Source organism: Chelonoidis abingdonii, chromosome 9, assembly GCF_003597395.2.
Source record: "Chelonoidis abingdonii isolate Lonesome George chromosome 9, CheloAbing_2.0, whole genome shotgun sequence".
Classification (NCBI taxonomy): Eukaryota; Metazoa; Chordata; order Testudines; family Testudinidae; genus Chelonoidis; species Chelonoidis abingdonii.
This window is the reverse complement of record NC_133777.1, coordinates 16,065,633-16,089,371: the sequence shown is the minus strand read 5'-3', so window position 1 is coordinate 16,089,371 and position 23,739 is coordinate 16,065,633. Positions and strand designations below refer to the sequence as shown.

The 23,739-nt window shown below is 37.7% G+C and overlaps 2 protein-coding genes across 2 annotated transcripts in view; one reads left to right on the top strand and one right to left on the bottom strand.

Annotated features, from left to right (window-relative positions):
• Positions 1-15,933, top strand: part of UQCRC2 (ubiquinol-cytochrome c reductase core protein 2) — a 17,865-nt gene extending 1,932 nt beyond the window's left edge. Inside the window, exons 2-14 of the mRNA XM_032802133.2 lie at positions 1,290-1,382; positions 1,525-1,674; positions 2,550-2,614; positions 3,557-3,613; positions 3,966-4,090; positions 5,917-6,014; positions 7,446-7,503; positions 7,687-7,782; positions 9,007-9,206; positions 9,513-9,593; positions 10,261-10,337; positions 13,193-13,346; positions 14,472-15,933. Coding sequence (XP_032658024.1) covers positions 1,290-1,382; positions 1,525-1,674; positions 2,550-2,614; positions 3,557-3,613; positions 3,966-4,090; positions 5,917-6,014; positions 7,446-7,503; positions 7,687-7,782; positions 9,007-9,206; positions 9,513-9,593; positions 10,261-10,337; positions 13,193-13,346; positions 14,472-14,555 — 1,338 coding nt within the window. The 3' untranslated portion in view covers positions 14,556-15,933. The remainder of the gene's footprint in view (positions 1-1,289; positions 1,383-1,524; positions 1,675-2,549; positions 2,615-3,556; positions 3,614-3,965; positions 4,091-5,916; positions 6,015-7,445; positions 7,504-7,686; positions 7,783-9,006; positions 9,207-9,512; positions 9,594-10,260; positions 10,338-13,192; positions 13,347-14,471) is intronic.
• Positions 15,357-23,403, bottom strand: PDZD9 (PDZ domain containing 9). The gene is made up of 3 exons (XM_032802174.2): positions 23,205-23,403; positions 20,637-20,835; positions 15,357-15,744 (listed from the first exon to the last, which is right to left on the bottom strand). The coding sequence occupies exons 1-3, from the start codon at positions 23,401-23,403 to the stop codon at positions 15,357-15,359; spliced, it is 786 nt and encodes a 261-aa protein (XP_032658065.2).
• Positions 23,404-23,739: the final 336 nt, after the last annotated feature.

Below are 23,739 nucleotides of genomic sequence, written 5' to 3'. Positions count from 1 at the left end.
GACCAGAGTGTACCAGGCACTGGAATTCCTGGTTGGTGGCAGCGCTACAGGTTCTAAGCTGGTAATTAAGCTTAGAGGAATTCATGCTGGTACCCCATCTTTTGGATGCTAAGGTTCAGAGTGGGAGTTTATACCATGACAGTGAGAAGTGAGTAATAATGTTTCACACTTGAAGTTTGATTATACTTCTTGGTTTGCGGAATTTTAGGCTGTGTGGGATGCTCTTATGTCATTGTCTATCTTTTCAGTTTGGAGGCCTTCCATTTCTGACTTTTGACTACTGCTGTATTTTCTTTGCAGTCCTGAGTCTAACCCAGAGGAACACAAGCAGTGGGATGCGCTCCCCAGGGGAAGGGGACACCACAAGACTATTAAGGGTGCAAGAACCTGACAGAGTGTGCTGAAGGGCCAGGGACAGGAGGGGGCCCTGTCCATGGCTCTCTGCTCTTCTTGCTGTGTAACAGCAGATATCTTTCTCGGCTGTAGAGGCTACCCGGCCCCCCATGCTACTCCGGACTACTGGCCCTGCTGGACAGAACCCTCTCCTGACCAACAGCACAGAGCCCTGTCTGCTTTCCTTACCAGACAGGTCCCGTGCTAGGGAAGCCATGGGGGCTGACAAGGCCACTGTAGGGAACAGAAGGCTTTCTTGACTGCCATATGGTGACTAGCCCCCCAGATATATGGGGGGGTGGAGTGGAGGTGGCATATATAGGAAATGAATTTCCAAAGGGGGGCTCAGCTGAAAAAGTTTGAGACTGTTTTGTTCAAAGTCAATATGTCATCTATGCAGTTATTAGTGAAGTTGGGTCAGTTTACTGGTCGGTGCTGCTCTAAGGGTAGGGCCACTTATACCAAGGAGCTAAGAGCATCACTTTCACATGTTATATTAGATTAATTGTTTGGTGAGTTGCAGTAGTGACCACAGAGTATGTTATATAATTTTCATGTAACTAAATATTTAATACAACAGTGCAATATGGAATCTGTGATGATAATCGAGGTCCCAAGTAGTCTGAGACTGTAGAATTAATTTTGTAATTCTTAAATTTGTAGATCTTCACCTGTGTGATTTTTGAATGGGCTCCAACAGGAATGTGAAACTGCTCAGATTAAACCCTCAGAGAGTAAAAGATGTGGTAGCCATGCTGCCATACAGTTTTGAAATACATTAACCATTTTATGTTATGAATCATTGCTTAATGTGCTCCATTAGATATTGTAGGGATATATAATTTGAAAGTAGAAATACGTACCTCTTGAATCTATCTTGATGTTTTCTGTTTTAGAAGAGGTTTTATTCTCTCAGCGTTGCTCCCAAAGTTGAAGCGTCAGCAACTGCAGAGCGAGGAAAGTTACATCTACAGCCACAGGATCTCGAGGTCAGTGCAAATGGATTTTTAACTTTTTTTTTTTTTTTTTTTTGTATTGGACTGAACCAGATCAAAAAGGAATAGTGTGGTGACCCTGATCTTCAATGGACCACTAAACCATAATAGGTCTTTATTTTTCTTTATAATACAGATCACAAAATTACCAAATGGTTTAGTGATTGCATCTCTGGAAAACTATTCCCCTGCTTCAAGAATTGGTGTGTTCATTAAAGCAGGTAGCAGATATGAAACCACCAACAATTTGGGAACCTCCCATTTGCTCCGTCTTGCATCAAACTTGGTAGGTATCTTTCCTCTATTTAATTCTTTGAAGATAGGTAAAATGCTGAAATGCTTGAGATCTTTTAGAGAAACCCATGTAATTAAAATTAATGTATGGGTACTGGATTGCTTAAGTGAATGATAATGATGCATCATTCCACCTTTGATTCCTTGGTTCATATAGAACACAGGTGGCTAGTGAAAAAACTGTTACCATATGATGACATTAGTTGTCTGGGAGAAATGAATCGATGACCCATACTTTCTAGTAGTCAGAAATTTGTCACAAACAGCCAGAACTATTGATAAATTAATTCAGTGTTGCTCTGTACGAAATTGAGTTATTGCACCAATCTCTTAATGAGGCTACATTACAGAATGCAGTAAAAGATAAATTGAATGTTTAATAGGTATCTACTATTTAATTGACTTCCAGATAAAGTTTTTTCTTACTGATAAGAAAATCTTAAACTCCGGGGTGCCATATGAGGTCTTACTGAGTTCAGTTTCACTCCCCAGTGAACTTATTAGTGAATAGGCATATCTGTGGTTGTAGATGAAACCATCTTTTTAGAGTACTGACCTGGTTATCAATTATAGTTATAGACTTAATACTGCCTATGCTGTTTTAGCTGTCTCCCACTGCTTAAGTGTGTTCGATAAAACTGATATCTTGATCTTTTTAACAGCATATTAATTTTAGTTATTTGGCTAAAAATTCAAGATTATGAAAACATGTTAGTACACACAAGAAAATGAAAAAATATTTCTTGGTAAACAGACTGGAAATATCTTATTTTAATGTTGTGTCTAGGATTATATTTAATAACCTGATGCAAATAAAATTGTTCTTGGAGTACCTAAAAGTGTAAAACAACTTCTGTGTTTTTATAGACTACTAAGGGAGCCTCTTCCTTCAAAATTACTCGTGGCATTGAAGCTGTTGGAGGTAACCTAAGGTTTGTAGCTATTTAAAGATAATCTGTATTGCTGAGAAAACAATGGAAACTGCAGGTAGTGTGGCTAAAACTTCCATGTGCAAAATGACCCAAAGTGCCAAAAGAAAGAATGAATGAATAAACAAACATGCCCAAGGAACATTATACTACATGGACAGATCTGCCTGATGTGATTATATGTAAACTGTGATGCATGCATGCATCTTTTCATGCTTCAAAAATTATCTGTAATAGACAAAAAATAACTTGTTCTCTACTCCTTTATCATAATAGAGCAAAACATTTAAAGATCAATTATTCAGAGTCTTACAAATGAAAAATTTGAAAGAGAATACAAGTGTACATGAATTTTAGCAGCTTTTGTAATTGGTGGGGAATTTAAAATACAAAAACTAACACTTAAAAATACAGAAGACATTGCTGATTTTTGAATGCATTCTTGTATGTATTCTATTACAATATATATTAAAGTTGCTCAGTGGATATTAAGTTGAAGGTACAGCCTTTGACCCCAAAGGAATATGTTTATTTAAGTATTTATATAAGGTGGCTTGGTTTTTATTGAATATGAACAGAAAGACAAAAGTGAAATACACTTCTTTCTTTTGACAAGTTTTCTGGGCAATTCTACCTAAATTCTGTTCAGTTTGCAATTTAAAAATTTAATGATAAAATGTCAAATTGTACCTGAATTACAGATGCCTCATAGCAATTGGCATTTTTCAGAATTTATGTAGAGGTGGGAGATGTTTTTACATTAGCACTTTTTTTATCCATTTGAATGTTTAAAAGACCAGTACAGTCTTTTTTCTTAAATGATGGAGTTTTTGCATTCTGGTCCAGAATTTGGGCAAGGGAATTTACATCAGTAAGGAACATATGTTCAAATCCAGTATTTTCAACATAACTTTCTGAAATGGATCTATATTTCTTCTCACTTAGTGTAACCTCCACAAGAGAAAACATGATCTATTCTGTTGAATGCCTACGTGACTATGTGTAAGTATCCAGATGTAACAATTGAGTTTACGGTATATTCTGCAAGAAACCACAGTAGTTAAGCTACAGAATACCATTATTTTAAGGGGAAGGAACAACATCACTTCTAACATGTGCCTTTATTGTTTACTTTATCAAAGTATTAATGGTTTGACACTGTACTTGATTACGTACAGTTTTGCAGTGTTCACATGGGTGCTTTGTAGCATGAAATTGGACGCTTACTAATGTACACAATGGTCTATCAATACAGTATATCTTGGATATGTTTGGATATGTGCTGCTTTATATTCACTTTTATTTAAAGAAATCTTTAACTAGATTCCTTCATAACTTTGCCTTTTTGTTTCAGTGATACAGTAATGGAGTACCTAATTAATGTCACTACAGCTCCAGAATTCAGACCTTGGGAAGTAACAGAGCTTCAGGCACAACTGAAAGTTGATAAAGCAGTTGCCTTTCAAAATCCACAAGTTAGTAAGTATGCTTTCCAATGACCAGCTGTGACAGTTTCACAAGAATATTTACACACATTACACAAATGTAAACAGGATTCTGCACTTAACTTTGAGCAATTTGACCACTCCAATTAATTTTCCCTAATCAGAAATGAATAGGGAGATACAGCACACTAAGCCCGTTTTATAAATGAAGCCATTTGCATTATAAAAACTCTCATGAGAGAGCTATTTAAGATTGAATGGATAAATTACTTCTTGAAGTTCTATGGAATTTTACTACCTATGCTGTATAAAACAAACATTTTCATTAAACTAATCTAAATTGCAATCTAGTCTTACATCAATATGTTAGTAATAACCCAACTAAGATGTGAGCTTGCTCCAGGGTAACTTAGAGATCTTGAGACTTCAGCCCTATCATCTAAATAATACTAGTATTCCTGTACGACACTCATTGTTTTGGATCATTTTAGTCATACTGAAGTCTCCAAACTTTCATGCCCTGTTGATTTCTGAAGTTCTGTTCCAGTCTCTGGGAAACTGGTAGCTTATTCTGAAGCACAGCCACTTCTCCTAAAACGCCAACACACTGAAGAACAGGGGATGTTCAAATAAGTATTTTTCAAATGATAAAACTGAATCATTTTAGTTTCTTTAAGCTTATCTGAAAATAGGTGGTTTGTCTGCAAGCCATACTCCTGATATTTTGATGAAACTCTTTTTTTTTTTTTCTGACCAAGATATTGAACTATTAAAAGCTGAGTATTTTTATACAATATTATTCATAAGGAGTAGTTGAGAGAATTTATAAAAACATATACGCAATGTTTATTGTGCAAATATACAATTATTACTTTTGAGGAAACATTACAGCTTCTTCTGTAAAAGTACTAAACTGCCTAAATGCTCCTGTTTTTTTTAAAAGGGTTTGTAAGCATGATCTACCATGTCAGTTCCTAAAGGACATCTTTAAAAGGAAAAATAATTGGGTTTAAGTAACATAGATGTAACACCAAAAGCAAGAAAATATAAAGTTAAAGAGGCACTGTTCTTAAACCCATCCTATTTGTATCTAGCTATTGGAGGACGGGTTTCAGATCTATATGATGTTTGCTATTACATGTTGTATTACTGTGTATGTAATACTTAGGCATAAGACCATTGAGGGCTGAATGTCAGCTTTATCAAGAAGTGAAAATTCGGAACAGATGCTTCTCTGAACCCTTTCAGAGCTTGTGATAAGTGATAAAGAAAAAACTGGGATTGTTTGCTTTAGAAAGGAGTTGTATGAGGGGGAACATAAGTACACAAATTATTAGTATTATAAAAGGTAAACAGGAATTGTCTGTTCTCCCTGTCTCAGAACATGAGAACAAGGGACACTCAATGAAATCAAGTGACAGGAAATCCAAAAGTGGTAGAAGAAAATTCTTTTTAACACAACACATAATGACTTCAGTTTAATTGCCACACTGTGCTGTTCAGGTGAAGAACTGAGACTCAAAGAGGAATTGGAGTTCTCTATGGATAATAATATCCAGATTCGTTAACATTTAATGCTAAATATCCTTTTTTTTTTTTTTAAGTGATGCTTTAGGGTTTAAGACAATTTCTAATTTGTAGGGATAAAGTTGAGACCTCCTGTGGATAATTCCACCTCTGCCTAATACAAAATTTCTTGTGATTTCCTCTGAAGCATGAGATGTTGAATGGGTATTGGATGAGACAGACCACAATGCTGATCCATTTTCGCAATTCCTGTGTTCATTCCATCTCTACTCTACAGTGAAAGTAGCTATTAAACTACATTTTAGTAACATGTTTCGTTTTTTTTTTTTTTAGGTGTTCTTGAAAACTTGCATGCTGCAGCTTATCGGAATGCTCTTGCTAACTCCTTGTACTGTCCGGATTATGCAGTTGGGAAAATTACACCAGAGCAGGTATGAATATATATCTTTTATATTGTAGCCACGGTATAAAGAGTCACACCTAATCTGCCACTCTAGTTTCTTTTGTAAAACTATTCTCTCGTGACACTAGCAATCACTTAAAGCTGCATGTTTGGCTTATTCAATTCTCCCAAAGCGAGACTTCTAAATAGATTGTCATGCGTCCCCATCTCAAATGTTAGTCTGCTGCTGAAGTAAAGTCAGTCTTTTTCTGACTGTAAATTCAGTTATTGGGTATGAGAGTCACAAGAGAATTGTAAGAACTGTGATTCCAAAGCCTCTGAAAAGGCTACATTGTATTGTGTGTGTCTGGCTTTCTAATACTTATCAGTAGGACCCGCACTGAAGTGCAGATATCCATGTACAAAGAGCTAGTGACTTCCACATAGTGACAGTAGTGTGCTTCTACCATTATGGGGAGAGTCCATAAAACAGTCTGTCCTGTAAGCAGCTGCTGTTAGAAGCATCAGGACTTTCTGCATTCAGAATTACAACATTTGAACAATGGATACAGCTACTTATGGAACTGCAGTGAAAATTAACAGCAGTTAAACAGCTAAAACTGCAGTTCTCTCGAGGGCACTCAGAATAAACAAACTAAATGAAAAATCAGGTGGGTCTGGCTCTTTCCAGCTTATGATTTGTGTGCATATATATGTTTTGGAGTTGTTTTAAGTTTATGTATTTGGGGAAATATGTTTAGAATTTCTCTTGCAGAGATTGCACAGAATTTCCCATTAAGATTAGAGCATACTTTTTTTTAACAAAAGGAAATTATCTGTGCCCCTAAAGTCTGTGTAACTGGCAACTGTTGTCACTTTTACAGTGACAAGAAGTGCTATTGCAAGATCAAGGCTTGAGTGTTTTGTTTTGTTTTTTCATGGTTTTTATAAAAATTGAACCAGTTCTGTAGATGACCTGATTCCTGGTAAACTTTGGAAATATTTAAACAGCACTCATTTGAGTCAAGGCAATTGTAGATACCATCTTTTTTGAACTTCCTTATTGACCTAAGACATTGGACCTCTAATTCTATTTGTAACAGCTCTTTCATGCTAGTAGCAACACCACCTTTGCTCTGTGAAAGAGCCTTTAAAGCAGTGGTCACCAACCGGTAGATCGCGATCGCCTGGTTGATCACTGAGCCTCTGCCAGTTGACTGCAGTCTCTGTCCGCTAAAAGTCTGGCGGTGCAGCAAGGCTAGGGCAGGCTCCCTGTGTGCCCTGGCCCCACTCCGCTCCCGGAAGTGGCCAGCATCCCGCTCTGTTGAGGAGGGAGTTTCTGCACTGCTCCTGCCTGTAGGCGCCGCTCCCATTGGCCGGGAACTCATTTGAAAAAGTTCAAATGAGTAATCTGACACATGGTTGTTGCCTTTTTTTTATTTGTGGAAATAACCTAACACGCACAACATTATTGTTGCAGCTGCACCAGTTTGTACAGAACAACTTCACAAGTGCAAGAATGGCTCTAGTGGGACTAGGTATGTGTGTTTAATTAGTGTATGTCTTATGTATTATACTGTGCATTAAAAGAAAACTATAGAAGTAATTAAACTTCATCTATACAAGTAGAACTCTTAAAGTACTTGCTAGCCATCTCTAGTTAATTTTCTAATACTGTTAATTTACAAGTGATTCTTTTTAATATAAATATTATATTGCAGGTGTAAGCCATTCTGAACTAAAACAAGTTGGAGAGCAATTTCTAAATATCAGGAGTGGGGCTGGTTCTTCTGGTGTTAAGGCCCAATATCGTGGAGGTAAACTCAGTCTGTTGGGGGGTGGGGGGGGTTGATAACTACAAGTTTTGTGCTGGTCTTTTCTATTAATACTTAAGTATGACATAAAGACTCCAATTGAGATTGATCCTCCATTGTACTGAGTACTTTGAAAACTGTATCTCTTCCTGTGTTTGTAATGTAACTAGACAGGGCCATCCTTCCACTATACTCAATAAAATGAAAACACAAAATCTAGTGGCACGATACCAGAATTTGTGTACTTGAAACAGTAAAGTGTCCCAGGGTGTGTGGAAGGTAACAAAGGGATACCTGGGAGTATTGAAAAGCTTACTTTCCAGGAAAGCCACTAACTCTATCATATATTTCATAACAAACTTTGAGCATCAGTTCAGGTCTTTTGATGCAGTATCTTGGACTAATATTGATACAGTTTCATTCTGCATAACAATCGGGTTACTTCTGCAACCAGCTGAAAACAGTGTTAAGCCAGAAAATTAAGAGAGAGTTTAAGTAATAGAGATAACTGGACTACATTTGGGTTGGCTAAAACATGGAATAGGTAGTCTTCCAGACAGTCAAAATGCAGCTATTGCGTGAGAAATTGTTACCTTGGGGCAGATAGTCAATGGATTTCGTTGCTTTTCCAATAGGGGATCTAAGGGCTTGTCTATACGATGATTTAGTGCATAAGAAGCTAGTATGTAAATCTACAGTGTACTAGCCTGCTGTGCACTAAATGACTGTATGAACTCTGCAGCCATGCTTTAAGTCCATAAGTGCACTTTGACATACTACAAACTTGTTAGTGCAGCAGCATGGTGCCCATGGCCACTTAGTACAAGCAGGCTGGTGCACTGTGGAGTCATACCCTAGCTTGCCATGCACTAAATCACCATACAGATAAGCCCTTAGATCATATGCAGACCTGGAATACACAAGAATATCTCCAATGAATTTGGCCCTTTGTGATTGTGGGAAAGTAGTGAACAAGTAAGGCCTTACACATTTTTTTCTGGTTTTAGAAAACAAGGGGATGATTTTTCTTGAACAGTCAATGCTGGTGTCCACTGTCAGTATTTGGAACAAGATCCTGTGAACTTAAAATTACAACTAAACTACATTAAAGTTTTTCTTATTTACTGACTAGAAATCACTGTTGGAGGTATATGATAGCAACTAATTCACATTATTAAGTTTAATACATTATATTTTTAACTATAATTTCTTTGCCCTTATTTTCAGGTGAAATCAGGGAACAGAATGGTGAAAGCCTTGTCCATGCTGCCATAGTAGCAGAAGGAGTTGCTACTGGAAGTGAAGAAGCAAATGCGTTCAGTGTCCTTCAGCATATTCTAGGTGCAGGGCCTCTTATTAAAAGGGGAAGCAATATTTCCAGCAAACTGTTCCAGGCTATCGCTAAGGCAACTAGTCAACCATTTGATGTAAGCATAATGGTTTATTGCAACTTTCCTTCCCAAGAAAAAACAAATGCAATAGAAAAATATATAGCAAACCATTCTTGTCCTTGGAGAGATTAAAGCCCCCAATGCTAGAATCTTTCTTTTAATCATTAGCGCATAAATATTTTTATGGAATGTCTTCTACCCAAATTGGTTTAATTTCAACAGAAGGAAATCATCTTTCTAAATTCTAGCATATTGGGTACCACCGATAGCTATTTTTTTGAGGGAGAGATTGAGTATCCAATCTTAATTATTGGAACAGTAACTGAAAATGTTGTTTCACAGGCTGCAGCATTTAATGTTAATTACTCTGATTCTGGACTCTTTGGAATTTATACTATATCCCAGGCTTCTGCTGCTGGGGAGGTAAGTTGCTGATTAAAATTTGTTGGTTTGATCAAATACATTGGTTTATTAAATTCTAGTTATTAGTGTAACTAGTAGTTTGAACAAGAGTTTGAAATGTTTCTTTTTACTAGGATTTAAACTAGCATTGCATTATTGATACAAGACTTAACTCCTCAAAGCGGGGAATAGGGCTTGTTTTCAGGAAAGTACAACTACAAAAATAAAGTAGCAGTAGTGAATGCATTCTTGAGATTGCTGAATATAAGTGGGTAAATGTATCCATTTTTAAGTGGATTCTAATGAACTAGGCTACTGGCAGGTTAACTATCAGAAACCTGGCTGAACTGATCATCTGAGAGCTGGGTTTGAATCTAATGGGGAAGAGTCTGATCACATTTTATTTGGTATAAGGACTTGGGATTATTTTGGAGGCAATATGAGATTCAAAGCATAGACTAAACTTTGTTAGCTCACCTGACTGAATACAGTGTACATTAGTTATTGGAGGAGGCGGTTAATATATGATGAGGTTGAGAAGAATGATGATCCAATCAAATGGAATGTGAAGCAGCCTTTCAAACTTAATGTCTTTTGTTTCTGCTCAGTAAAGAGAACTCCTTGTGGGTTGGGAATGACCAAGCCATTAGTGCCAAATTTTTAATAAACTGCTTAACTTTTGTCCTAGGTCATTAAGGCTGCTTTGAACCAGGTAAAGGCAATTGCTCAGGGCAGTATCACTGATGAAGATGTCACAAGGGCTAAGTAAGTTGGTACAAAAAATGTCTAAACACTTTACCTCAGTGATACTCAGACTGAGGCTTTCAAGCCACAAATGGCTCTTTAATGAATCTCCTGGGGCTGTTTGCAGCAGTTGATAGTAAAGCACTGATTTAATTAACAACCAATCAGGATGCTTTTTCTAATATTAACCAATTGTAGTTGGTCAGTCATTTTTCTGTGAGAATTTATATGTAAACATACTGTTTAAATATGAATATATAGTACTATAGTAAATGAAACAATTAATTCACACTACTGTAACTTTTTTAGGTAATGTTGATCGCTAGTTTGGCTCTGAGGTCTGTGCATCACTGCTTTAATTTGTTATAAAAGTGGACTTATAACATCACATGCTCAGCCTCCTGTCAGTAAGCATTTATAAAGAGGCTTCTGTAGGGCAACGGTTTCAGCTGTGTAGGTGTGCAGTATAACTGCCTAGGTAGAGACTCATTGCTCTGTAATTATACCTAGCAAAAGCACGCAGGGATGGGGAATGATACACACTGCCTACCCAAGTAAAGTACTACTGTTGCTGTTAGGAAAATTACAGTAAATTCTATGCTAGCAGCAATTCCCATAGAAACTTGTTAAATCAGCAAAAAGTGTTGAATAACTACTTCATTAGATGTAAATGACAGCTGTTAGGAGAAGCTGTGATTCAATTATAGCACATAAGAGTATACGATTCCAGTTTAAATACTTCGCTCAATTGCTTTATTTAGGAAATTCCCTACAAGATAACATTGAGATGATTCCCCAGCCAGCAATATTTAGTATGCAGTTATATCTTCAAAACACTAATAGTGAGGCCCTGCAAATAGTATTTTTAAAATGTTTTGAAAATGTAAAACATTAAATTGGTGGTGTTGTATTATCCAGGGACATTAAGTATCTAATCTTGAGTGCCGTATAAAGTAGGAAAGTAATATTGCCACTTCTCTGATGGCAAAACTAACAGTTTTAGACGTTCCTGATTTGCAGGCCTGCAAACACGATAGCTAGCTAATAATACAGTGGGCTGCAACTGTAATAACTAAGGTGCAATTAATCTCTGGGATTGTATTGTGATTCTTCTGTTCTAAATTTAAAGCAGTAAAATTCAACTACTATCCCAAGTTATAGAGTATATCTATATTGCAATTAAAAACCTGCAGCTGAACCTGTGCTAGCTGACTTGGGCTAAGGGTCTGTTTCATTGCTGTGTAGATGTTCAGGCTTGGGCTGCAGCCCAAATTCTGGGACCCTCCCAACTCACAGGATCATAGTGCCTAGGCCTGAATGTCTATATCACAATTAAACAGCCCTTTTGCTTGAGCCCATGTCAGCTGGCACGAGCCAGTCAAGGGTGTCTAATTGCAGTGTAGGCATTCCCAAAGAGTTTAAGGCCAGAAGAAACTACCAGATCATCTAATCTGACTTTCTGTATATAATGGCCACTACCACCACCCAGCACCTGCACAGTAAACCCAACATCCAAAACTAGGCCCAAGTATTACAGCCCACAGTAGATTCAGCTGCAGGCAGCGAATAGGAGTCACGAAGTCTTGCATATATAAAATCTATTCATTATAAGACTGTATGTAGAACTTAAAGAAAATTGGTATTACACTTTGCATGATTGCATACAAAACATGATAAACAAATTATCGTATCCTTTCTCATCAGCCAGATGTTAAATCTTCTGCCTGTTGTTTATAATACTGAATACAAATCTTCCTAATATATATAGATGTCACTACTTTTTTTTCTTCTGCAGTGTTTTCCTCCATATCTTGGCGTGTGTTGGTAATTTTTCCTGTAGTTGGGGAGGAGTTGGAAAAAAAAGAAATTACTGTTTGATGGAAATATTAGTGGCCCTAGTTGAATTCAGTCATAACATTAACGTTACTTCTCAATTATACTATGTGCTACAGATCACCATTTTGGATTAAGCTGTTTCTATTCTACTTTTTAAAAATAAAAAAAACCCACTAACTTTCATAACCTAGATTGAGACTAGCAGTGGGAACCTGCTTGAGGCAAATAAATAATATAAGGGAACAAAAAGTATTATGCTACAATTCTTTAAACAAAGCACTAACCTATTGTACAGAAAAGTTAGTCATTTTATGGCAAGGTGTAAACAATTGTCTGTACTTTTCTAGATGAGACCTGATGATTAGTTTTAAACCTAAAACCAGAAATCTCTCACTTTTCAGAAAACAGCCAAAGCTAAAACTTGAACATCTATGGCTAGAAAATACTGAAATGATCACATTCTTTAAATTTATTTGAAAGTAGCCCAACAAAGCTTGAAATACTCACATTCCAGCTAGAAGCTTTATTAAAAAAAAAAAAAATTCTCTAGCTACTGGGGAAACAGGGTAGTGTGCTGAGATCCCTACCTTGGACCCTGCTTGGGGGTTCCATCTTTTATATCTGCCTGTAGTTGGTATCTGACCCTTGAAAGTCTTTCCAGAGCTTTCTGATCATTGCAGGGGTGGCAGGTCCTCTGTCACATTACCTCTCAGCTTTCTGGAATTTGTCCTTTTGAATAGGTCTAGTGCCTCTTTAGCTGATCATATGTTTTAGGCTCCCATGCTCAAAAGAGAGCTTCTATTTTGACACAGCAGGAGACTTTAAATCATTGGGCTGTAGAGCCATAAAAATATCCCAATATCACAGGGTGCTCATCCCCAGAATGCTAAGGCTTCAGAGGAGGGCATTAAAGCAAAAGTGAAGTTAAGAACCCCAAGCTGCACAAAACTACACAACTGGGAGTTCTGATTTAGTCTATAACTACTGAGTAACATTGGAAGATTTACTTACTCAGATATTCTCAACACTTTGTTTGGCAGAAATCATCTGAAAGCCACATACTTGATGTTAGTGGAGACCTCAGATGGATTACTTGATGAAATCGGTTCCGAGGCATTGGCATTTGGTATCTATACATCACCAACAGCTGTAATTCAAAACATTGACTCCATAGCCACTGTTGATATTGTGAATGTAAGTAAATGTGTCCATGTGCATTGTTTACAGAATGATTCCATAGAAGCTTTGCTTTGCACAATTATGACTAGCATGCTCTTCTGGGTGTATAGAATACACCCAGAAGAGTATACATAGTATACAGGGACCCTATAAAAAGTGGTTCTATGATGCTTACATATCTCTGCTAGCTATGCCTTTTGAGTTGTCTGCTTCGTTTACTGATGGGAACAATCTTTAATTTTGTATAAGTCAGTATAGCTGTGAGAATTTAGCTGAATTCTACCATTATAAGTAAATGTAGAAAAAATTCCAGCTACTTCCCTAATCATACAAAGTTACAGTCAGGAGTTGTCCCACTGATGTCAATAGGGAATACGCCACCTGATCAAGATTATGGAAGATTCAGCTTTAGGGTGTGATTGTAAGAAGCAAAATGAATACCTCACAATATTTTATTGAGACGCTGAGTAGTGGTAATGACAATTCTAATAATCTTGATTTCTGAACTGAACAAATTCCCTCTGGAAATCTAGTGGGGAAAACAAATCTAGAACATCAAAATCTCTTCACAAAGCTGCTATTATTCATTTGAATGACAGTAGTGCCCAGGGGCTCCATTGTACTCAGAACTGTATAAACATATAGTAAGAGATTGTCCCTACCCCAAAGAGCTTATTATATAAATAGACAAGACAGATAAACGGTGGGAGGGGCATAGAGTTCACAGAGCACCAAAGTGACTTGCCCAGGTCATAGAGGAGGTCACTGGTAGAACTGGGACTAGAACCCAGGTCTCCTGACTCTCACTTCAGTGATTGATACACTGGACCTTTCTCCTGCTTTTCTGATGTGAACAGAAAATATTTTCTATTAAGCATATGTATGACCACTTCAGAGAGCGGGGAAAAGTTGCTACTTTTCTACATTCCTCAAGCTGATATCATCAGTCTGTCAAACTGAGTCAGTTTAGACAACTTATTAAAAATCATCACTGTAAGAAATGATACCACATTGCTGATTCCATAAATCAGTTGAAGCTGGGACTCTGAAGCAATGAGACAAGCCTAATGTTCAGTGTGTCTAATGGAATCTAAGTGTGATTGTTTCCTTAATGTCCAATTTTTATGTATTTCTTTTCAGGCTGCAAAGAAGTTTGTTGATGGGAAGAAATCAATGGCAGCTAGCGGGAACTTGGGAAATACCCCTTTTGTTGATGAGTTGTAGTAGGAAACAAAACTGAGGCAGATTCAAAGTGGACTCTTCTTACTGTATGCCAATTATATTATACATAAGTTACAATCAACCTGTTTATGAATTCAGATGTCAAGAATATTAATCTAGATAATTAATTTGTGGGCTTGCATATATTGAATAAAGTGCTGAGTTCATATACTTAGTTTTTGTTAATATATTTATCTACTGAAAGTAAGGTATGTGTAAGTATGGAAACATTGAACATTATCAATTAAAAATACTTAAATATAGTGAAACAATGAGTTGGCAGTTAGGTGTGTGCCTTGCAAAAACTACCAGAGATGATTAATAGTCTAACTACATTCTTGATGCAGATTAAATTTGTAATTGCCACAGTTAATATCCCAGCTATATATCCTCAACGCATTCAAGAATAGTTGTTGGTAAAATTGCCATTTGCGCCATATCTACCTTAAGTAAATTATCTAACTTACCTTTAAAAGCTGAAAGCAATATACTGCAGCTCTACCACTTGCCTGCTGTACCTTGATCACTGGACTCACCGAAGCAGCATGTTTAATGTTCCCTTCACGGATAGGATTGATGGAGATTTTAGCAGGTTTTTTCTTAAGATCTGGAAGTGTTGCTTTGGATAGCAGCTATCATCTTAGAATCAAGATTTCCAAATATCCTAGGCAGTTAAGGCATGCTGTGCTAAATCTTCAATTTAGCTAACTTCAAAATCAATATTTTGAAAGTGAACCTTCAGCTGATGAAGTGCTTCAGAAATTGGATTTTTCTGAAGGTTTAAAATTGGATGTGATCATTCAGTTATTCCAAAATACTGGCAAACTCTTCAAGCCAAAATGCGTCTGATATAGAGGAAGAAGATGATGATGATGATGATTCACTGTCGTGTGTTTCCATTGTCCAGTATGAAGAAGATCTAATGCCATCAGTAGCAAAGTCAGAACTATACCATGCATCAAAATCTTTATGAATTATAATATCACATCCAATGTCAGCACCTACAGTAAATGTGTGTTTTTTTCTTTTAAATGCATGCCACATTTTTGATATTGATGGCAATTCTTTGGTAGAATCATAACAAAATGATTGTGTAGTTTTGTATCTAAAGCTTCTTTCTGAGTCTACGTCTTCATAATCATCACTACTTGTCCATGTGTCGTCATTTGTCTCACTGTCTTTACTTGAAATGCTAAAAACGTACAACAGTGTTAGCTTTAATTACAAATTCTTTACTTAAGGGTGTCATTGAAATTTGATTTGTGCATTTTTTGTGTGTATTCTTCTGTTTGGACTTAACATAATGCGACAACCTCTGGGTTTTAAACAACAAAGGAGAATGTCAATTTAAGTATCTTTCAGTAAAATAAAAACAAAGCTATCCTTGCTCTGTTCATTCACAATACTAAAGAATTTGACTTACTGACTTAGTTGCAACTAGGGCTGTCAAGTGCTTAATCTGTTTAATCACACAATTAATAGAATATCAGTGATTTAAATATTTTTGGATGCTTTCTACATTTTAAAATACATTGATTTCAATTACAACACAGACTACAAAGTGTACAGTGCTCACTTTATATATTTTTACAAATATTTGCACTGTTAAAATTCACTTAAAGAGATTGCACTACAGTACTTACATTATCATGAAAGTTCAACTTACAAATGTAGAATTATGTACAAAAAATAACTACATTCAAAAATAAAACACAGTAAAACTTTAGCGTTTACAAGTCCACTCAGTCCTACTTGTTCAGCAATCACTCAGACAAACAACTTTAGTTACAATTTGCAGGAGATAATGCTGCCCCTTTCTTGTTTACAAGGAAAGTGAGAAAAGACATTCACATGGCACTGATTGTAGCCGGGGTCGCAAGATATTTACATGCCAGGTGTGATAAAGATTCATGTTGCTTCAGGCTTCAACTGCCATTCCAGATGACGTGCATCCAAGCTAATGACAAGTTCTACTCAACAACAATCCATAGCAGAGCGGACTGATGCATGTTCACTTTCATCATCTGAGTCAGATGCCACCAGTGCAAGGTTGATTTTCTTTTTTGGTGGTTTGGGTTCTGTAGTTTCTTCATTAGAGTGTTGCTCTTTTAAGACTTCTGAAAGCATGCTCCACATCTCGTCCCTGTCAGATTTTGGATGGCACTTCAGATACTTAAACATGGGATTGAATACTGTAGCTATTTTTAGAAATCTCACATTGGTACATTCTTTGCGTTTTAGCAAATCTGCTGTGAAAGTGTTCTTAAAATGAACATGTGCTGGGTCATCATCCGAGACTGTTACAACATGAAATATATGGCAGAATGCAGGTAAAATAGAGCAGGAGACCTACAATTCTCCCCAAAGGAGTTCAGTCACAAATTTCATGAACTCTTTTTTTTTTTTTTTTTTTTTTTTAAACGAATATCATCAGCATAGAAGCATGTCCTCTAGAATGGTGGCTGAAGCATGAAGGGGCATACAAATGTTTAGCATGTCAGACCCATAAGCACTTTGCAAGGCCAACTACAAAAGTGTCATGTGAATGCCTGTTCTCAGTTTCTGGTGACATTGTAAATAAGAAGCGGGCAGCATTATCTCCTGTAAATGTAAACAAACTTGTTTGTCTTAGCAATTGGCTGAACAAGTAGGACTGAGTGGACTTGTAGGCTCTGAAGTTATACATTGTTTTTGAGTGTGGTTGTGTAACAAAAAGGACAGAGTAGGCCCATTACTCAATGAGAGGGGGAAGATAATAGAATGTGGAAATGGGAGAGGTGCTTAATGACTTATTTGTTTCAGTTTTCACCAAGAAGGTTGGTGGTGAGTGGACATTTAACATAGTGAATGCCAGTGAAAATGAGGTAGGATCAAAGCTTAAAATAGGGAAAGAACAAGTCAAAAATTACTTAAACAAGTTAGATGTCTTCAAATCACCAGGGCTTGATGAAATGCATCCTAGAATGCTCAAGGAGCTGACTGAGGAGATATGAGCCATTAGTAATTTTCTTTGAAAAGTCATAGAAGACAGGAGACACTCCAGAAGACTGAAAAAGGGCAAACATAGTGCCCATCTATAAAAAGGGAAAGGAGGACAACCTGGGGAACTACAGACCAGTCAGCTTAACTTCTGTACCCGGAAAGATAATGGAGCAAATAACTAATCAATTTGCAAAAACCTAGAAGATAAGGTGGTAAATAACAGCATGGATTTGTCAATAACAAATTGCGTCAAATCAACCTGATAGCTTTCTTTGACAGAGTAACAAGCCTTGTGGATAGGGAGGAAGCAATAGATGTGGTATATCTTGACTTTAGTAAGGCTTTTGATACTGTCTTGCATGACCTCATAAACAAACTTAGGGAAATATAACCTCGATGGAGCTACTATAAGGTGGGTGCATAACTGGTTGGAAAATCATTCCCAGAGAGTAATCATCAGTGGTTCACAGTCATGCTGGAAGGGCATAACGAGTGGGGTCCTGCAGGGACCAGTTCTGGGTCTGGTTCTGTTCAATATCTTTGATCGTTTAGATAATGGCATAGAGAGTACACTTATAAAGTTTGTGGATGACACCAAACTAAGAGGCCTTGCAAGTCCTTTGGAAAATAGGATTAAAATTCAAAATGATCTGGACAAACTGGAGAAATGGTCTGAAGTAAATAGGATGATATTTTCAGTAAGGATAAATGCAAAATACTCCACTTAGGAAGGACCAATCAGTTGCACACGTACAAAATAGGAAGTGACTGCCTAGGAAGGAGTATTGCAGCAAGGGAGCTCAGGGTGATAGTGGATCACAAGCTAAATATGAGTCAACAGTGTAACACTTGCAAAAAAAAGCAAATATTCTGGGATGTATTAGCAGTATTGTAAGCAAGAAATGAGAAGTAATTCTTCTGCTCTACTCCACACTGATTAGGCCTCAACTGGAGTACTGTGTCCAGTTCTGGGTGCCACATTTCAGGAAAAATGTGTACAAATTGGAGGAAGTTCAGAGAAGAGCAAGAAAAATGATTAAAGGTCTAGAAAACATGACTTATGAGGGAAGATTGAAAAAATTGGGTTTGTTTAGACTGGAGAAGAGAAGACAGGGGACATAACAGTTTTCAAGTACATAAAAGGTTGTTACAAGGAGGAGGGGGGAAAAATGTTGTTCTGTGCATAGGACAAGAAGCAATGGGCTCACATTGCAGCAAAAATGCTTTAGGTTGGACAGTAGGAAAAACTTCCTAACTGTCAAAGTGGTTAAGCACTGGAATAAATTGCCTAGGGAGATTGTGTAATCTCTATCATTGTGGATTTTAAGAGCAGGTTGGACAAACACCTGTCAGGGATGGTCTAGCTAATACTTAGTCCTCCCTTGAATGTAGAGGACTGGATTAGATGACCTCTCGAGGTCCCTTCCAGTTCTTAAAAAAATCTACATTTGCAAGTTATATTTTTACAATAAAGAGATTGCACTACAGTACTTCTATGAGGTGAATTGAAAAATACTATTGTTTTGCTTATTTTTACAGTGCAAATATTTGTAATAAAATATAGTGTGAACAGTGTACACTTTATATTGTGTTGTAATAGAAATCAATATATTTGAAAATATAGAAAAACCATCCAAAAATATTTAATAAATTTCAATTGATACTCTTGTTTAATGGTGCTGTTAATTTTTTTGAGTTAATCACGTGAGTTAACTGCAATTAATCGACAGCTGTAGTTGATATATATGTTTAAAAAACTAGCTTTCCAGACAATCCCCCTCCTATTCATATTGCCTGAACTTCCTCCTTTATTATCACTCTTGTGCCCTAATCAGATGCTTTTTAGTTTCCCATTCCCAGCTATCTTCTCCACTGTAACTCCCTCATCTTCTTTTCTGTTCCTGAGCTTTAGTCTTCCCTCCTTCCTAGAACATCTGTCCCCCAGCCTTAGAAAAACTTTTACAGCCTAGTGTCCCACCTAGCATCAATTACTAGTTGTGAAGCTTATTTTTAGAGATGAGAATTTATGACCTTTTTTTAAAAAGGCCTCATAATACTTTTCTTTACAGAAACTGAGCATAACACTACACAGCTATATAAACATTTCTAGAAAGGTCAATTAAGAGGTCATGAGGACTAAACATAGTAAGCCATGGCCTCATTGTTAATATGGTTGAATGACTAGTGAGCCATTGAACTGTTTACTTGGTTACAGGTCTCTGGTTACCTGCATTTTGGTAACATCAGGTCCTCAACTGCTGTAAATAGGCATAGCTGCATTTAAGCCAAGGAAGCTATGCCAGCTTATGCAAGATGAGGTGCTCTCCCAATGACAGTTGCCCTTTGAAGATGGGAAAAGTCTGAAATTGAAAGTTGGTGTTTTATCTTAGTACTTTTGAACAATGTATAGGCAACAAACACTGGAAGATCTGTTGGCTTTTCTAGGTAGGTATGTTTCTAGGTAGCTGCACTTCCTTCAAGATCAGTGGTCCCCAACCTTTTTGGCTGGCGGGCGCCAGCCGAAGGACCACTGCGGCGGTGGAGCACCCCCCGAAATGCTGCCAAATTTCGGCGGGGATGCCCCTTGATGACGTTGCTTGTCAACGGCATGCGGTGTCAGCGAGAGGCGTCACCGCCAAAATTTGGGAGCGACGCCTCTCGCTGACATTGCTTGTCGACGGCAAGCGGCGTCAGCGAGAGGCGTCACCACCGAAATTCAGGGGCAACGCTCTCGATGACGTCACTTGGCGCCAAGCTTTGTCATCGAGAGGCGTCCCTGCCGAAATGCCACTGAAATTCGGCGGCATTTCGGCGGATCCTCTCCCAGGGGCCAGGGTGTGGGCGCATTAAGATGCCACCGCAGGCACCATGGCACCCATGGGCACCGGACTGGGGACCACTGTTCAAGATATTTCTAAGAGTAGGAGACGATTACATTGGAAAGAAGTACATTTTTAAAAGAACTCTACCTTTTATACTTGATTAGTAATTAAATTAAAAACAGAATGCTACCACATCAGTGTCCTGTCTTGCTCAGTAGACTAGTATAACTAAACTATATATTGCAAAAAAACTCCACTGAAAATAGCATTTGTTTCTTACTCTGTCTTCACAGGAGGCTTTACTTCAGGAACTAATTCAAGTGCATTTTGCCAGCACTGAGGTACTTCAACAAAATCTCTGTAAACCCTGATCTGTAGAACTGTTCCTATGGGAATATTGTGCAAAAGTTGCCAAAGCTCTCGCAGTGTCCATCCTAAAACGTTAGCGTGTCCAATTTTAATCAAAATATCACCTGCCAGGGGAAAAATTCAAGAGTATTCAGTATAAAAACCCCAACTCTATACAGTAACTCCTCACTTAGTCATCCTGATTAACGCTGTTTCATTATTACGTTGCTGAGCAATTAGAGAACATACTCGTGTAAAAGTTGCACAATGCTCCCTTATAACGGTGTTTGGCAGCCACCTGCTTTGTCCACTGCTTGCAGAAAGAGCAGCCCGTTGGAGCTAGCTGGTGGGGGCTTGGAACCAGGTGGACCGGAAGCCCCCCCCCAGCTCCCCACTCCCGTAAGTTTCCTGTGCAGCAGCCACCCAGCAGGCTATCAATTGCCAGGCAGTTCTGCTGTCCCTCCCCCCACGGTGGTGTCCTGTTCCTGCCCTTTGCCTTGGAGCTGCTCCCAGGAGCTTCCTGCTTGCTATACAGATGGGGGGACAAGAGGGGTGCTAATGTCAGGGTGTCCCCCTAGCCCCGCTCCTTTACCCATCTCCACAGAGCAGTGGGGGGACACAACAGGGCTCAGGACGGAGGGAGCTTGCTGGCAGCAGCTGCTTCTCAACTTGCTGATCTACTTAAAAAGGCAGTGTACTTAAAGTGGGGACAGCGTACGTAAAGGGACAACGTGCATCTCTCTCACATACACGGTGTGTGTCTCTCTCTCTCTGCCATGCTTTCTTCCCTCTCTCCATTCGTGCTGCCTTGTAGAGTGTGAAGCTACATTAACAACGTGTTAACCCTTGAGGGCTCAGCCAAGTGCTAGTTCATCATTTAGCAGTAAAACATTCCCTGGGAAATATTCCACCACCTCAACCAAGCTTCACAATCATCATTGCTGTGTACAATATTAAATTGTTTGTTTAAAACTTATACTCTGTGTGTGTATATGTATATATATAGTCTTATCTGGCAAAAAAAATTTCCCTGGAACCTAACCCTCCCTATTTATATTAATTCTTATCGGGAAATTGGATTCGCTTAACATCGTTTCACTTAAACTAGCATTTTTCAGGAATGTAACTACAACATTAAGCAAGGAATTACTGTAAATCCTCTGTTCACAGACCATAATTTAAAATGGCTGCATGAATTTGATACCCCTGATTAAACAGTACCCTTATTCTCCTTTTGTCAAACTGTCCTAAGATATTTTCACTTTAGTTAGAAACGTTAAGTATAATCAGGCTATTACTCAGATGACCAAAGAACTATTATATTTGTTCCAAGAGGCAGCATATGATGACAATCCTAATTTATGCAGACATGAATTTATTGTTTTGAAAGTCTTATGTCAAGACTTCTGACATTTATTTGGTAAAAGCTGTCAGCTGTGAAAGCGCATCCAGTGTCTAGAAAGGAGAAATTTTATCTACAGTAGAACCCTTTTATAGTGAAGTATCATTTTCCCGTTCCTGTGCACAAGCAAATGTTCATTAGAATCGTAGAGGGTCTACCTTTAAAAAAAAAATCCCCATTTCAGCAGAGGACCTCTCTTCATGAACTTCAGTTATTGGGGTCCAAGAACCAGGAATAATAATAAAGTAAACTATCGAAAGAAGTTCACAAGGCATAAGGACCAGGAGAACCGGAGGCTGCCAAGTTCAGCAGCAGTAGTGAGGTTACTGACATTTGCTGCACCCTGGTTCTCTTACTATCCTCAAGACATCAGGGCAGTAAGAGGCGAAAAAGGTGACTATGCCGAAACATCCAATTTTGTTCACTAAACCACTAGGCAATCCATCCTCTTCTGCCAAAGAAAGTATGGATAACCTAGTCTAGGGGAAACAAATGACCTAATACATGTCTTTTCCATTGTTAATTTTTATGACAACCTAAGCTGGGCTTCGAGTGATTCTTTTTTGTTCTTTAATCCCTTCAGATTTCTTTATATTAATTATTTTATAGTAAAACATGTTTATAGATTGAGTGTAAGAAAACTGCGCATTACAGTGCAGTTATGAAATATTAGTATGAAACACGAGTAGGCAATTTGTTTTGGTCTTGAATACTTGTAAAGTAAGATGCATAACACATTATTCCAATCCCGTTTATATTATATACATAAAAGTGTGTACAATTTAGATACGCTTTTTACTTAATCTAATAAAGAAATAGTCACCTCTATCAGCCAATTTTAATCAAATTAAGACAATAGGAATTTTAACATAAAACTGGACTGGCTTCATTTCTCAGGTGGATATGTCTGAGACATTGAGCCTGACTCTCGTATTGCTCGTACCAGTTCTATGCCACTGTAATTCCACTGATTTAAGCAATATTATTCCTGATTTACATCAGCATAAATGAGGTCAAAAAAAGGGCAACAAAGTATAAACTCTGGAATGGAACACAGCTATGAAATTCTGAAGATTAGGGTTGTGGTATTTTTTTTACCTGGTTTGAGTCTTCCATTCTTAGCTGCAGAGCCTTTCTCAACAAGACTTGTCATCTGAAGATATGGTCCATTCTGAATTACTATAAGACCTAATCCTTGTTCTTCCATCTTAATATTGGTCTTTAATGTAGCACTCAAAGTATGTTCAGAGATCTTTTCCAGTGCTGGAAACTGCCCTTTGAAAAGTGAGGAGGACATTTTAATACTTGAAATTATGATATTGTGATTTTCTTACTTCACCATCACAAGCCCTAATTCAGCAACGCATGTAAGCAGGTACTTAAATCCATTCCATCAGCAAAGCACTTAAGTCTCACATGCTTAAAGTTCAACATATGCTTAAGTGCCTTTCAGAATAGGGATGGGCTGCTGAATTGGCGCCAGAAAACACACCTATGTAAAAGTTATGCTGTGTATTCCATAAATGATCTAAAAAGAAATATTTCTAAAATAGCGCTTTCTCAATACACTCAGAAGCCTGTTTCTAAAAGTTCACACACTGTATTGAGCAAAACAAACAAATATTGCTTACAT